This window comes from Mauremys mutica, chromosome 1 (genome assembly GCF_020497125.1).
Source record: "Mauremys mutica isolate MM-2020 ecotype Southern chromosome 1, ASM2049712v1, whole genome shotgun sequence".
Lineage (NCBI taxonomy): Eukaryota > Metazoa > Chordata > Testudines > Geoemydidae > Mauremys > Mauremys mutica.
In genome coordinates this window covers 96,091,674-96,104,434 of record NC_059072.1, presented here as the reverse complement: position 1 = coordinate 96,104,434, position 12,761 = coordinate 96,091,674, and the positions used below count along the sequence as shown (strand labels likewise).

Genomic DNA, 12,761 nt, shown 5'->3' with positions numbered 1-12,761 from the left:
CAAACCCAACTATTAGTGTTTAGGCTTTACTATGGTGCTGTCATAACATCTTAGATTTTTAAAAACCATTAGTGAATATATCTTCATAAACACCCCTATGTCCCAACCTCTTCCCTTTCCTCTCCCCCAACCCTAGTTTCTACCTTCCTTCCCTGGCTCCTATTCAAGGTTCCCCCTGCATCCCTACCAGTCCTATCCTCCCCTTACATGGTTCCTACCATTCCTATCCCCATATCCACTTCCTACTATTATCCTCCCCCCATCCCCATTCCTACCTCCACCCACCCTGCTCCCTCTCCCCCCAGCTTCTATACTTGCCCCCCCCTCTACTACCCTAGTATTTAATCACTTTCCCCTCCCCTGTTCCTAATTCAGGTAGCTTCCTCCTCCATGCTGGCTGGGCATCAGTAGGGGGAGAAGGCACAGGACAGAGTTTCCATGCTCAGTTGGAGCCCAGTGCCAGGAGTAGCAATTGCAGGGAGAGTCCTAGCCCAGGAATGGAAGATGCTCAGTTACTGTGGGGACAGCATTACTGCTTCTGTAAAGTCTGGCTTCACACGGGAGCTATGAGGATGCAGTATGCTCTGTGCAGATTCAATCTTCAAGAATTTAGCTGCCAATCCAGTCTCCGAGCATGATGTGTGGAGATTTTCAGATGCTCTGAATTAATCCAAGTTCATAGAGGTTAAGAGCAGAACAGATTATTAGCTCTAGTCTGACCTTTGTAATACAGGCCATTCTGTTTCATAGAACAGAATAGAATATCAGGGTTGGGAGGGACCCTCAGGAGGTCATCTAGTCCAACCCCCTGCTCAAAGCAGGGCCAATCCCCAGACAGATTTTTTACCCCAGTTCCCTAAATGGCCCCCCTCAAGGATTGAACTCACAACCTTGGGTTTAGCAGGCCAATGCTCAAACCACTGAGCTATCCCTCCACCTTGTTACCCATATATTTAGCCCAATAACTTTTTGGCGAGAACTTCAAGACAGACATCCAGTCTTGATTTGAAGACATCAAGAAATGGAGAATCCACAAATTCCCCTGATATATGTTCCAGTGCTTAAACAACCTGTTAAATTTGTGCCTCTATTTCTTATTTGTCTGGCTTCAGCTTCCAGCCATTTGTTTTTGTTATGCCTTTCTCAAGCAAACTAAAGTGCTCTGCAGTACCTAGTATTTTAGGTATTTTCTCCCCTTGTACACGGTAATCAAGTCATCTCTCAATTTTCTTTTTGCAAGATAAACGGATTGCATTCTAAGTGTCACTGTAAGGCATTTTCTCCAGCCCTCAAATATTTTGTGGCTCTTTACTGCACCCTCTCCAGTTTTTCAATATCCTTTTAAAAATTTTGACACCAGCCCGCTGGTCAGTATTCCAGTACCCGTTTCACCAATGCCATACACAGAGGTTTAAAAAACAAACCAACCAACCATCACTTTCTTACTCCTGGTTATACACCCAAGAATCTAGCCCTTTCCTGTAAAAATTCACCCAAAAGGCAAAAAGGTACATCAGATACCAGGACAATCACCCCAGGCAAATTTCAGGTCCCTGCTTTAAAACATGGAAGTGGTAGGGCTTCTTAATGAAACTGTTGCAAGAGGTTTGTGGGTTTTTTATTTTTTAAACCAGTCAAAAAATGTACTTCCCCTGATCTTGTCCTCAGAAGTGACTGAACCATTTTACTGAAACTTGCCAAAAATATTTAGTGCAAGGCAGACACTGGGCATGGAAAGTCTCTGCCTAAATGGCTTACGTCATAAAAAAAGAAAATAGTGCCTTAAAATTAAGCATCTGGCAACCTTAACTATAGGTATAACTACCTATAATGAAGTGGCAGACTTTTCAGTCACTGAAGACTTAAGATATGTTCAATGCAGTTCTTTAAGAAATCCACAGCTGAATGACAGGTATAAGGACAGACTTCTAAGCAGTTCAGAAGGCCACACCCATTAAGGTCTCCAGTCGGTCAACGGATCACCAAGGCGCACGCCAGGATTCTGCATGACTGGGCACTTGGAGGGTGCATTGGGGAATAACTAATGATTCATCTGCACATAGCCCCAGGTGTTGTATTCAGTAAGGCAGACACCTGGCTGGTTTTGCAGCACATTCATATGTAGCTACAGCCTTTTGAAAACTTGACTAAGTGATGAGCAGCTCACCTGCTGGAAAAGCTTACACACTCATTTGGGTACTCGGGGGCTCATGTAGGAAGCACGTTTGAGACAAAAAGGTAACTTCCCTATCTTTCATGATAAAACACTGGCAAACAGCCACATATGCCAGATGTCAAACAGAACAGAGATGATGGACACTAGAATCAAACATACACAAATCAAATGCCCTGGCAGACACTTTATCTAGAGCAGCGGTTCTCAGACTGTGGGTCAGGACCCCAAAGTGGGTCATGATCACATTTTAATGGGGTTGCCAAGACCAGCATTAGACTCACTGGGACCCGGGGCTGAAGCCGAAGCCTGAGTGCTTTAGCTCGGGGCGGTGGGGCTCAGGCTCTCCCTCCTCCCCCTGGGTCATGTAGTAATTTTTGTTGTCAGAAAGGGGTTGCAGTGCATTGAAGCTTGAAAACCACTGGTCTAGAAGAATGTTTTAGAATCTCATATGAGGGAGGAAGGTGGTGACACAGCAACAGTCTAGTTAATTACTTACCATCCACCTATGGAAGATGAGTTTCTCCTTTTCACACCTTACTACAGAATTAGACATACCAATTGGTGAACATACAGGAAAAGCCCTAGACAATAAAGGTGGACCCTTTCAGCACTATGTTACCCCCTCCCATTTGCTTTCCCCATGACCAGCTGCAGCTGTGAGTCACCTCCCCTTTAAGCCATCAGGAATGTACCTGCGAGTGCAGGCAAGTCACAGCTATATGCAGACACTACCATAAAAGGAAACATTCCAGTTTGGAATCTAAGGAGAAATTCTTTCCCAGCACTGCAAAACAGCCATCACTGGGATAGCTGGAATTCTTCTAATTGTGTACAGACAGACTACTCAAATGCTGTGCTGAGCCACAGGAAGTAGGATCCTAGCAGAAGACCAAAGAGTTGTTAAACTGCCACACAAGCAGCTCTGCTTAGAAGTTGTTCCACTTTAAGAGGCACTTACTCTAAATTCCAGGATGTTACATATTCCATACAACCCTCGGATCTTTCTTGCATAACCATGGCCAAAGTCAAACTTCAGTTGCCAGAACTAGAGGGACCCATTTTCTTAGAGGCCCACCTCCCACATCTCCAAAACTGGTGGCACATGCAAGTTACTCATACTAGGTACCACAACTTCAATTGTTTACTATAGGACAATCAAAAAAAAGTAATTGAAAACAATCTGCTTTTCAGACAGAGTCACTCCTCTGAATTACATATTTAATAAGTAAACCATTAGTCTAATTGCAGCAACAATTCTGTACTACAGACCAGCTGGCAAAGAAATATTTCTATCTAAGCTTTATTTAGTTATTACCACAGTATCAGAGTACTTGCAAACAAAAAGTAATCTCAAGGATCCAGAAAGTAATTCAGCCTTTAAATTCAAGGTGTACAGTAATACTCTGTAACTGCATATTACATACTTTTTTTTGCCTATGCAAAAAACTAAACCATTCTTAACCTCTGTAGTCCCCAGATAGAGTGCATTTAGGTTGGTTCCAGGATCTGAAAGCATTTGCACAAAAATAACTTTTGACTTGATTTTTACAAGAGATGTATGTAAAAATCATCTATGTAACATTATACTGTGAGATAGCAAATGGACTGTACGAGTTCTGGAACTGTTTTTGCATATGCTAGTACAATGGGCAAGTGGCTACAACCCCAGCTCAGGTGGCTTTGTTTTGGAGGATTTGGGAGTGGGGAGGAAGAGAAATTAGAAGGCTAGAACAAAACATTCAGTTTGCGCTAAGCATCTTAGTTACAGAACATCCTAAAAGGCCTTTATCACCCACTTCCTCTGCATGAGCAACTCCGATTTTGAGCCTGTACATCTCCATAAAAGGAGAAGTAATATAGCTTTCACACAATGGTGACATCATCTTTCCAGCTAAGAGGAAGTGTATCTGAAAGGCAAAGGCTTGGCTTGCAATCCCCGGCCTATAGCTGACTCATTAAGGCAAAAAGCTTAACCATTGCTAGATGGTACCGCCCACCTCCTAACCACTGAACATAATGTCTGGCAGGAGAGAGGCCAGAGAAAATGCCTAGTCCTCTTGGTTTCAGTTACTAAATGCTCCTCTGACACTGCTGCTAGTACATGCAGTCCAATTTAAGCAACTGACTGGCTGACCAAAAGAGAGGCTCGAGCCGAAGAGAGAGAGCTGGACTGATTTAGCCTTAAATGAAAAAGCTTTATCCATGAAGCATTTCAGTCCTGCATCCTCTTCACACACACCTGACTTTACTATGTAAAGTTATTACAGCCTTTGCCTCACACACAAAGCAGGCTCCTTAAGGGCTCTACCCAGTGGCCTTATCAACACTTGCATTTTAATTCAAGTTTCTCCCCACAAGGAGTCAGTTGATGCTCACTGCCACAGAGGTGTATTTTGCAGTGTAAATGTACCCTGAAGTACTGAAGCTTCGGATACAAATACACCTCTACCCCGATATAACGCTGTCCTCGGGAGCCAAAAAAATCTTACCACATTATAGGTGAAACTGCGTTATAGCGAACTTGCTTTGATCCACCGGAGTGTGCAGCCCCGCCCCACGAAGCGCTGCTTTACTGCATTATACCCAAATTCATGTTATATCGGGTAACGTTATAACGGGGTAGAGGTGTAATAAAATTTTTATCTTAAAGGGAGGAATGCCCCGAGATATTCTAAACTGCACTAGGACAATTTTAGGTTCTAGACATATATGTAACCTCTTTAGATTCTATAGAGTCTTACCAGAGCTGTGCAGAAGCTTCCTTTTTAAAAGAGGACACCATTGCATGTGGTTCACAAAGAGGGTGGGAAAAATAGCCAGTCAAACTAGATTGGAGGAGAGCTAAACTGATCAAGTAATGTCACTCTCTTAACTCTAGAAGTGCCACATGTAATGTCAGTCAAAGAAAATACTGTAGTGGCCCCTTCATGGATTTGAATAAATTATGATTAATTAATCCATTGCAGGGAATGCCAGCACAGACTGACCACTGATATTTGAACATGCATGCCATCTAGACATGCTGCAAGCAGGGTTAGAAGCACCGTGGTTAAAAAGCCAGCAGACAGTCTCTCTTAGCACTCCAACTGGGAAGAAATTTGGAAGTAAACTGTTAGTGTAGACAGAGTCGAAATCCAAGATCCAAAACCAGAATTAATATGAAGGTGACCTTGGACAAGGATAGTAACAGAACTTCTAGGAATGGACGAGGAGAGAATCAGCTGAAGTGAAGTCTCAGCTTCATGCTATCTGAAGCTGAAAGATTTGCATGAAAAAGTTAAATATACACAAGTTTTTCCATCTATTGACGGAAACAAACATCCAAGGTTATTTCCCAAGTCATTCTTGGACCAGATCCCAGATCCCCTCCTCCAGCATTCCATGTCTGAATTTGGAAACAGCAAAATTGGAAAATAAGTCTACCTGCAATTTTAGGTTACACAAACGTTTGGTGAGTTCTGAAAGGAAAAAAAAAAACTAGTATGCATGCTCCTGTGCTCATGGTGCCAATACAGTATTCAGCATAGGGGCTGACAGTCTGGGCTAGAGTGCCACAAACTGGCTAAAACCCTTCAGCTTTGGTTTATAAGAACCAACCAGAAGGTGTGAGAGAAGCAGCACAAACCAAATGAGTAAAGGATTTTCTATGTTCTTTGCTCTAACAGAAATGGTGTTTCAAAGCAAAAACATACTTGCAAGTTAATTAAGATTACCGAGTGCAATCAGAGAAGACAAACATCTATAAAAAAATTAAACTATGGAAATCAAAAGCGACATTAACCTTATCACCCAATTCAAGTGTAGACATCACTGAAAAGAAAAACATTCTGTATGACAAACAACTAAAACTTAACAGTGCCTCTTGCTTTGGATTATTGTGGAGCCCTGCACAAATTGCTAAAGAAATCACTGGTAGTTTTCCTTCCCTTTTAGTGAGAATTTAACTGGACCCTTCCATGCTGTAACACCAACACCACAGTTCTGCTGCCACCTCTAGCAACTGAACGGCTATGTAGCTGGTGGAGAATCAGTTCAGATATTTACTGCATAGCAGTTGCCAAGCATTAAGGATCCAGGGACATACAGGACAGAGCAGACAGTCCAGCACGTATAAGTCTGACACAAAAAAGATGAAATGCTGGTTCAGTCAGTCCAGTCAAACTAAGCAAAACCAGAAGTGTCCTGTTTACTCAAACTTAGGAAATATGTAAACATCTGAGAGTTATAAACTAAATAATTCATGCTCAAGTTCTATAGTATCAGATCAAGGGGACTTGGTATTTCCTATGAAATGTAGCAACTGGGGAAGGGCCTCTGTGAAGAGCCTCAATCTCCCTTCCCAGAGAGGGATAAGGGTGTTAATATTGAGTTTAAACACTTGTGATTCAATTAATCATAGATTTATTCAAATCCATGGAGGGGCCATCACAGTGTTTTCTTTTACTTACATTACATGTGGCACTTCTAGAGTTTGAGAGAGTGACATTACTTGATCAGTTTAGCTCTCCTCCAATCCACTTTGACAGGCTATTTTTCCCACCTACTTTGTGCCTCTTAGTGAACCACATGCAACAGTGTCCTCTTTAAAAAGGGAGCTTCTGCACAGCTCTGGTAAGACTCCCTATAGAATCTTGAGGTTACATATACTTCTAGAACCTAAAGTTGTCCTAGTGCAGTTTAGAATATCTAGGGGCATTTCTCCCCTTAAAATAATATTTTATTTGTATCCAAAGCTTCAGTACTTCAGGATACATTTACACTGAAGAACATACCTCTGTGGCAGTGAGCATCAACTGACTCTTGTTCACACTGGCGGGGGGGGGAGGGGGAGAGGAGAGAGAAGAGCAATGTAGATGTTCCCATTTGGGCTCAGAGACCCAGAGAAAGGGATGGCTCTCAGAGCCTGAGCGGGAACATTTACATTGCTATTTTTAGCCCCATAGCACAAGCCTGAGTCAGTTGGCCCAGGCTCTAATACTTTGCCATGGGTTTGGGTTTTTGTGCAGTGCAGATGTACCCTTAGAGGTTCCATTCCCTTTAGCCCTTAGATTGGCTAGCTCCCAAGTGACTACCAGCAGTAAACTGGCTATTTAAGAATCACTGGGGGCTAATCTATGGAGATCAAGGCATGTTTAATATGCTAAAAAACCAACAATTGACTGCTGGCACATGTGGGAAACAGTCTCTCCCTGCTACTTTTTCTGCCTGCTGAAGTGAAACAAGCTGGCAGGGAGGGGACAGACAGAGCCAGACTTCAGAGGTGCATTAGGAGCAAGAAGAGGGAGCACTCTTCTAGGGAGAAGTTTTGAAGAAGCCATTAGGGATTAATTGTACTCCTTGTTGACCCCAAGTTTTGTTGCCAAGGTTTAGTGTGACATTTTGACAGCCATTATGTGTGGTTCTTTAGACACTGGTGTCATGTCTGGCCCTACACCAGTGTTTCATAGAGAAGATTGTTCACCTGCTCAAGATGCTGGAGAAGAAAGCTTCCCAACTAGCTTGAACAGACTCCATTCCAACAGCTCTGAAATGCCTTTTCCAAATAGATCTACTGAAGACACTACCCTCGACTATTTAGAAATTTAAGGCAGGTAAAAGAATTTATACACATACACAAACACCCACTCCCTTTTATGCACATCTGCTGCATTAGAGTAACGCTATGCATGCTTAAGACATCTCCATATGAAACCATTATCCTTCAACTCTTTTCAATGCAATAAAGCCACTTCCTTTTGAAAGCATTCAAACTATTAGGTACTCAAGGTGCCAGACACCAGGAGAATTGCAGCACTTAGGCACCCTAGGTATTTCAGTCCCACACACAAATATGGTAACTATTGCACAGGAGGTTGACAAACTTTGGAAATCAAGAGCAGAATTCTGAGGTCCCTCCAAGGCCCCATAGCAGAGTAGACTGGGGATAAAAACAGCACCACTTTATATATGGCAAATTTTCCACAATGCCTCTAGGTCATCGCAGTGCCCTGGATTAAGTTCCCCACAAGTGACTTAATCCTATTGAATGTATGGGCACCGGTGCCCCTTTGGTCAGGGGGCCTCTATAGCAGCCTGCCAGAAAGCCCAGTTCTGAAAGGTAGTGCAGCAGCTTGAACACAAAACAAACAATTTTGGGATTAGTTTAAATCAGAATAAAAGCAATCCTCCTATCCCCACACCTAAACCTGAACAGGCTGCTTATTAAGATACCATAAACTCAGTGAAACCAAAAAATACAGAATCCAAACAAACGTGTAGGGCTTTCTGCTTTATCAGCTCAGGAGATAACTGTACTCCATTCAGAGTTACCAGCTTGCTATCTTTCTCTAAAAGCATTCATACCATGAAGGATTCCCTGAATATTGGACTCTGACAGGAGAAAGGGGCACAACCATTAATCCTAAATGCCTCCAGTCCTTGCAGAGCACTGGTCTCTTTCATCCTCTGTTCTCAGTGCAGATTCCTCCCATACCACAGGCTGCTGCATCAAGCCTCCCACACAGGCTAATCAAAATGGGAGAAAGCCAAACAGGAATGTTGTTCTCCATTGCCCAGGAGGCTGGCTGGGACCAGAAACTTTACAACAGCCTTCCCACCCTCACCCCCAATGCCAAACCCCAATGTCATCCCTGCAGTTTAGGGTTTCTGCCATTTGGTATCCTTGAAAAAGGAGACTGTTGCTTTAGAGTAAATTTGCTGCCAATACATACACTTTACAAGACACTGAAACCCACACTCAGAGCCCACTAAAACCTTGTTCAATAGATAGTGTGGTCACAGCCAGCTAGCCCATCAGTTGGGAGTGATTTCCAAGCCCAGCAAGTGCACAAAGGAGGGTGATTATAGGCCATAGTTATTCTGGACTAGATAAAGTGGACCGGGAGCAATCAGCTAATTGGACAAGACTGCCACATTCATCATGTAGTTAGATTTGTTGTGGGAAAGGGGCAACAACTGAGAGCTATTTGCCTGGGGGCAGGATTGCAAGGAAGCACTTAAGCAGAGCTCAAACCCTCCCTTCCTCCCCCCACCAGTGCCAAGAAAACAGACATTAGACTAATCCTTTAGCTTCTTGCAGTGACTCAACAATGCAAGTCTGGGATTTCTGGGGTTTCACACAGTTAACACTGCCTCAAAGTCAGGAAGAAAGATGGAGAGATACTAGTGACCATTTTGCTACAAACCACCACGTGCAAGGGAACTTCACCTATCACTTCTAAGCCACAACTGTGTGGCTGTCTGCAGAACCAACTTGTGTAACTGGCAAAGATTCCATACAGGATGCTTGCTCTACATCCGTCAAGTGGTTTTGCTGTTAGTTATAATCAGAGGAAGCCTCGTCTTCCAGAATCCTGTTACAATAGCATCAAAGGAATTGCCTCCATTGTTGCACAGAAGTGAAGGTTCTTCCCACAAACTAGAAACTCTGCTAGGACAAGTCAGTAGCTTGTTTAAAGAACAGCTGTTGGCACTGTCGCTGACAAGGAGTAGGCAGGGAAGAGAAGGAAGCAATAGAGGAAGTGAACTGGAGATAAGAGGTTTATGGGCAGTCATGCTACCATGTAATGAACAGAAGGCACATTTGTCCTGTCATTTGAGCAAGGAGTTTAGAAATTCCTTTGTTTAAGGAGGAAGTGAGGTTCTTTAAAGGACACATTCCAGGCAGTGTTCTCTGGATGCACCAGAGCAGTTTTAGAGTGACAGCTAGGAAAGGTATTTGTATTTCTCAGCAGGGAATAATGCTCTTTAACAAGAAGCACTGCCTTCCTACTCCTGGAAGTCATTGCCACCTGCTTCCACCACTCTATGACCTGCCTACACTCTTCCAGAAAGCAGCTTTTCCATTTCACCTTGAGTTATCTGTCATGCCAAGTCTCCTGTGGGACTGTACTCCAGCAGCCTTTATTGGCATTTCTCCCTCCATTTAAGTTTTGTTGAGTCACTGATCTGGGAACAAGGAAAGCAGTTTCTTCCTGTTTCCTTTCCCTTCACGCTATCTTACTGTCATAGCTTCACTATGCTGGAGAGTTTCTGAGAGGCTGCTGGGGCAGGGAGAAATGGAGGTCATTAATTGTGTCAAGCTACATAAATAAGGCCCTACCAAATTCACGGCCATGAAAAAACACCACATGGACTGTGAAATCTGGTCTTGTGTACTTTTCCCATATTCTATACAGATTTCATAGGGGGGAGACCAGCATTTCCCAACCCAAATGGGGGTCACAAGGTTATTGTGGGAGCAGGGAGGGGAGGATCATGGTATTGCCACACTTACTTCTGCGCTGCCTACAGAGCTGGATGGCCGGAGAGTAGCAACTGCTGGCCAAGCACCCAGCTCAGAAGGCAGTGCCCCTCCAGCAGCAGCGGAGAAGTAAGGGTGGCAATCTCATATTATGCCATCCTTACCTCTGCACTGCTGCTGGAGGCAGTGCTCCCTTTAGAGCTGGGCTTCCAGCCAGCAGCCACCACTTTCCAGCCACCCAGCTCTGAAGGCAGTGCTACCTCCAGCAGCAGTGCAGAAGTAAGGGAGGCAATGCTACTACCCCCCTACAACAACCTTACGACTCTCCCCACCCCCACAACTCACTTCTGGGTCAGGACCCCTACAGTTAGACCACTATGAAGTTTCAGATTTAAATATCTGGAATAATGAAATTTACAATTTTTAAAATCCCATGATCATGAAATTGACCAAAATGGATCAGAATTTGGTAGGGCCCTATAGATAAGGCCAGATAACTGGAAACTGACCAAACGGAATTTTCTTAAACAGGAGATACAAGTTCTGCCCCTCTAGGGGAAGTGACAGAAATCCAGATTTTTAATAGTGAACAGCTGCTTACAGGATGGGGGAGTTTCAGCCTCAACTCTCCCATGCTGTCTTGTCCCAAAGTGTCATTATTTCAGACTGTCCACCATCTCCCTTAGGCACTCCTTTTAGCTTTGCTACTTCTGCATCCATAATCCAGATACCAAGACAGGAAGACAGAATAGCACTAACTCTATATACATCTGAGCATTCCACAGGATTCCCCAACTGCAAGCTTTGATTCTCTAAAAGGAGATCACCTTACTGAGAGCTGGGATGCATACAGGATTTTCAGAGCTTTACATAAAAGATCCCCAACTGACACCTAGAAATCCACTGGCAGTTTACCAGGAACCCATAAACCACACCTGGTTTTGCATTAAATTCTTTGTATCTGATGACACTATGTTTGCATTCTGCTAAGTATATCCAGGAAGCTATCCTGGTCAATGTATTTACTTTTAAATTTATGAAAAGCCAATTCATTGTGTAGTACTAGCAAATAAGTGTTTATCCTCTTTGACAGGATAGAACTTGATTGAGTTTTCATGCAATAAAAAACAAGTCTTGATGTAGAGTTTCAGACCACACTCTGCTTCCGGCACCAAAAACAGCTCTAGGTTTGTCCTCAGTGAATTTCAATGGTTTTATTATAAGCACGCGCATACACACACCCAAGCATATCTCCCTCTCCTTAGAAGGGGGGCAGGAAGTTACACTGCCTAGTGACTCCTCCACACATCCTCAGAGAGGTTTGCTGTCTTTTACAATAAATCCTCCCACCACATCTTGAATATCATTTTGACTTCAAGATCTCACTAAGAAAGTCACTGTCCCATAGTTGGCACTCACCTTGCATCATACTCCTGTAGGCAGTGTCTGTGATTGCATATATGTGAGGAGGCATCTCATGCCTCTTTTTGCCTTTGTACATATCCACAATCTCCTCTGAGTATATGGGCAGGTTCTTGTAGGGATTTATAACCACACAGAAAAGGCCTGAGTAGGTCTACAAAAAAAAAAAAGACATCAGTTAACAGTGGTTAGAGTCAGACAGATCATTGTTCTTTTAAGGGTTTCTTGCTTGGAGTCAGTCCCCCTTTGAGAGGTTCTACTGGGGCAGTGAAGAGAGACAGGAAGGCACAAGTCAATACTAGAAACTGGGCAACAGCTAATACCAAGTTTACCATTATGGCACATAACCACCTTCAAGGTACCCTACTAAGTACTCCATGCTATCAGGATGCTATTGTGCAGCAACTGACCTACACTGGCTAGCTCATTCCAGTTAACTGCAGGGCCCATCAAAACTAGTTTCCCCAGCTTTCAGAGATCTGAAGTTTAAACCAAGTTACACTTTACTGTAGAAAACAGATGTTCACCTCCCAGAAGCTTGGGAGCACACTTTATTGTGCGCTAGCTCATATTTGTAACGCCTGCTTACTATAGCTGTCCAGAGTATAACGGAGACCCCCGTGATAAGCTACACAAGGGAACAAGCATCCATAAGCTGATGTAGGGACAAGTAGTAATGTGTTGCATTAAGCATCATGAGCAGGGAGCCATGAATTTTTTCTTAATATCTCACAGAATACCCGTTAACATGCATACATGATTCCCCTGCTCAAATTCCTCAGTTCTTAAGTAGAGCTAACCTTTGCCAAGAAGTGTGCCGTACAGGAGTCATGCTATCACAAACTGATGTCCAGCTGGAAAGAAGGCATACATTTTTAACATTGAGTAATTAACCACTGGAACAATTTACCCAGGATCATG

The 12,761-nt window shown here is 43.4% G+C and overlaps 1 protein-coding gene across 1 annotated transcript in view; it reads right to left on the bottom strand.

The window, feature by feature from the left end:
- The window catches only part of MYH9 (myosin heavy chain 9), a 94,712-nt gene that overhangs the window by 55,076 nt on the left and 26,875 nt on the right, over positions 1 to 12,761 (bottom strand). Inside the window, exon 3 of the mRNA XM_044986405.1 lies at positions 11,838 to 11,994. Within this exon, the coding sequence (XP_044842340.1) occupies positions 11,838 to 11,994 (157 nt within the window). The remainder of the gene's footprint in view (positions 1 to 11,837; positions 11,995 to 12,761) is intronic.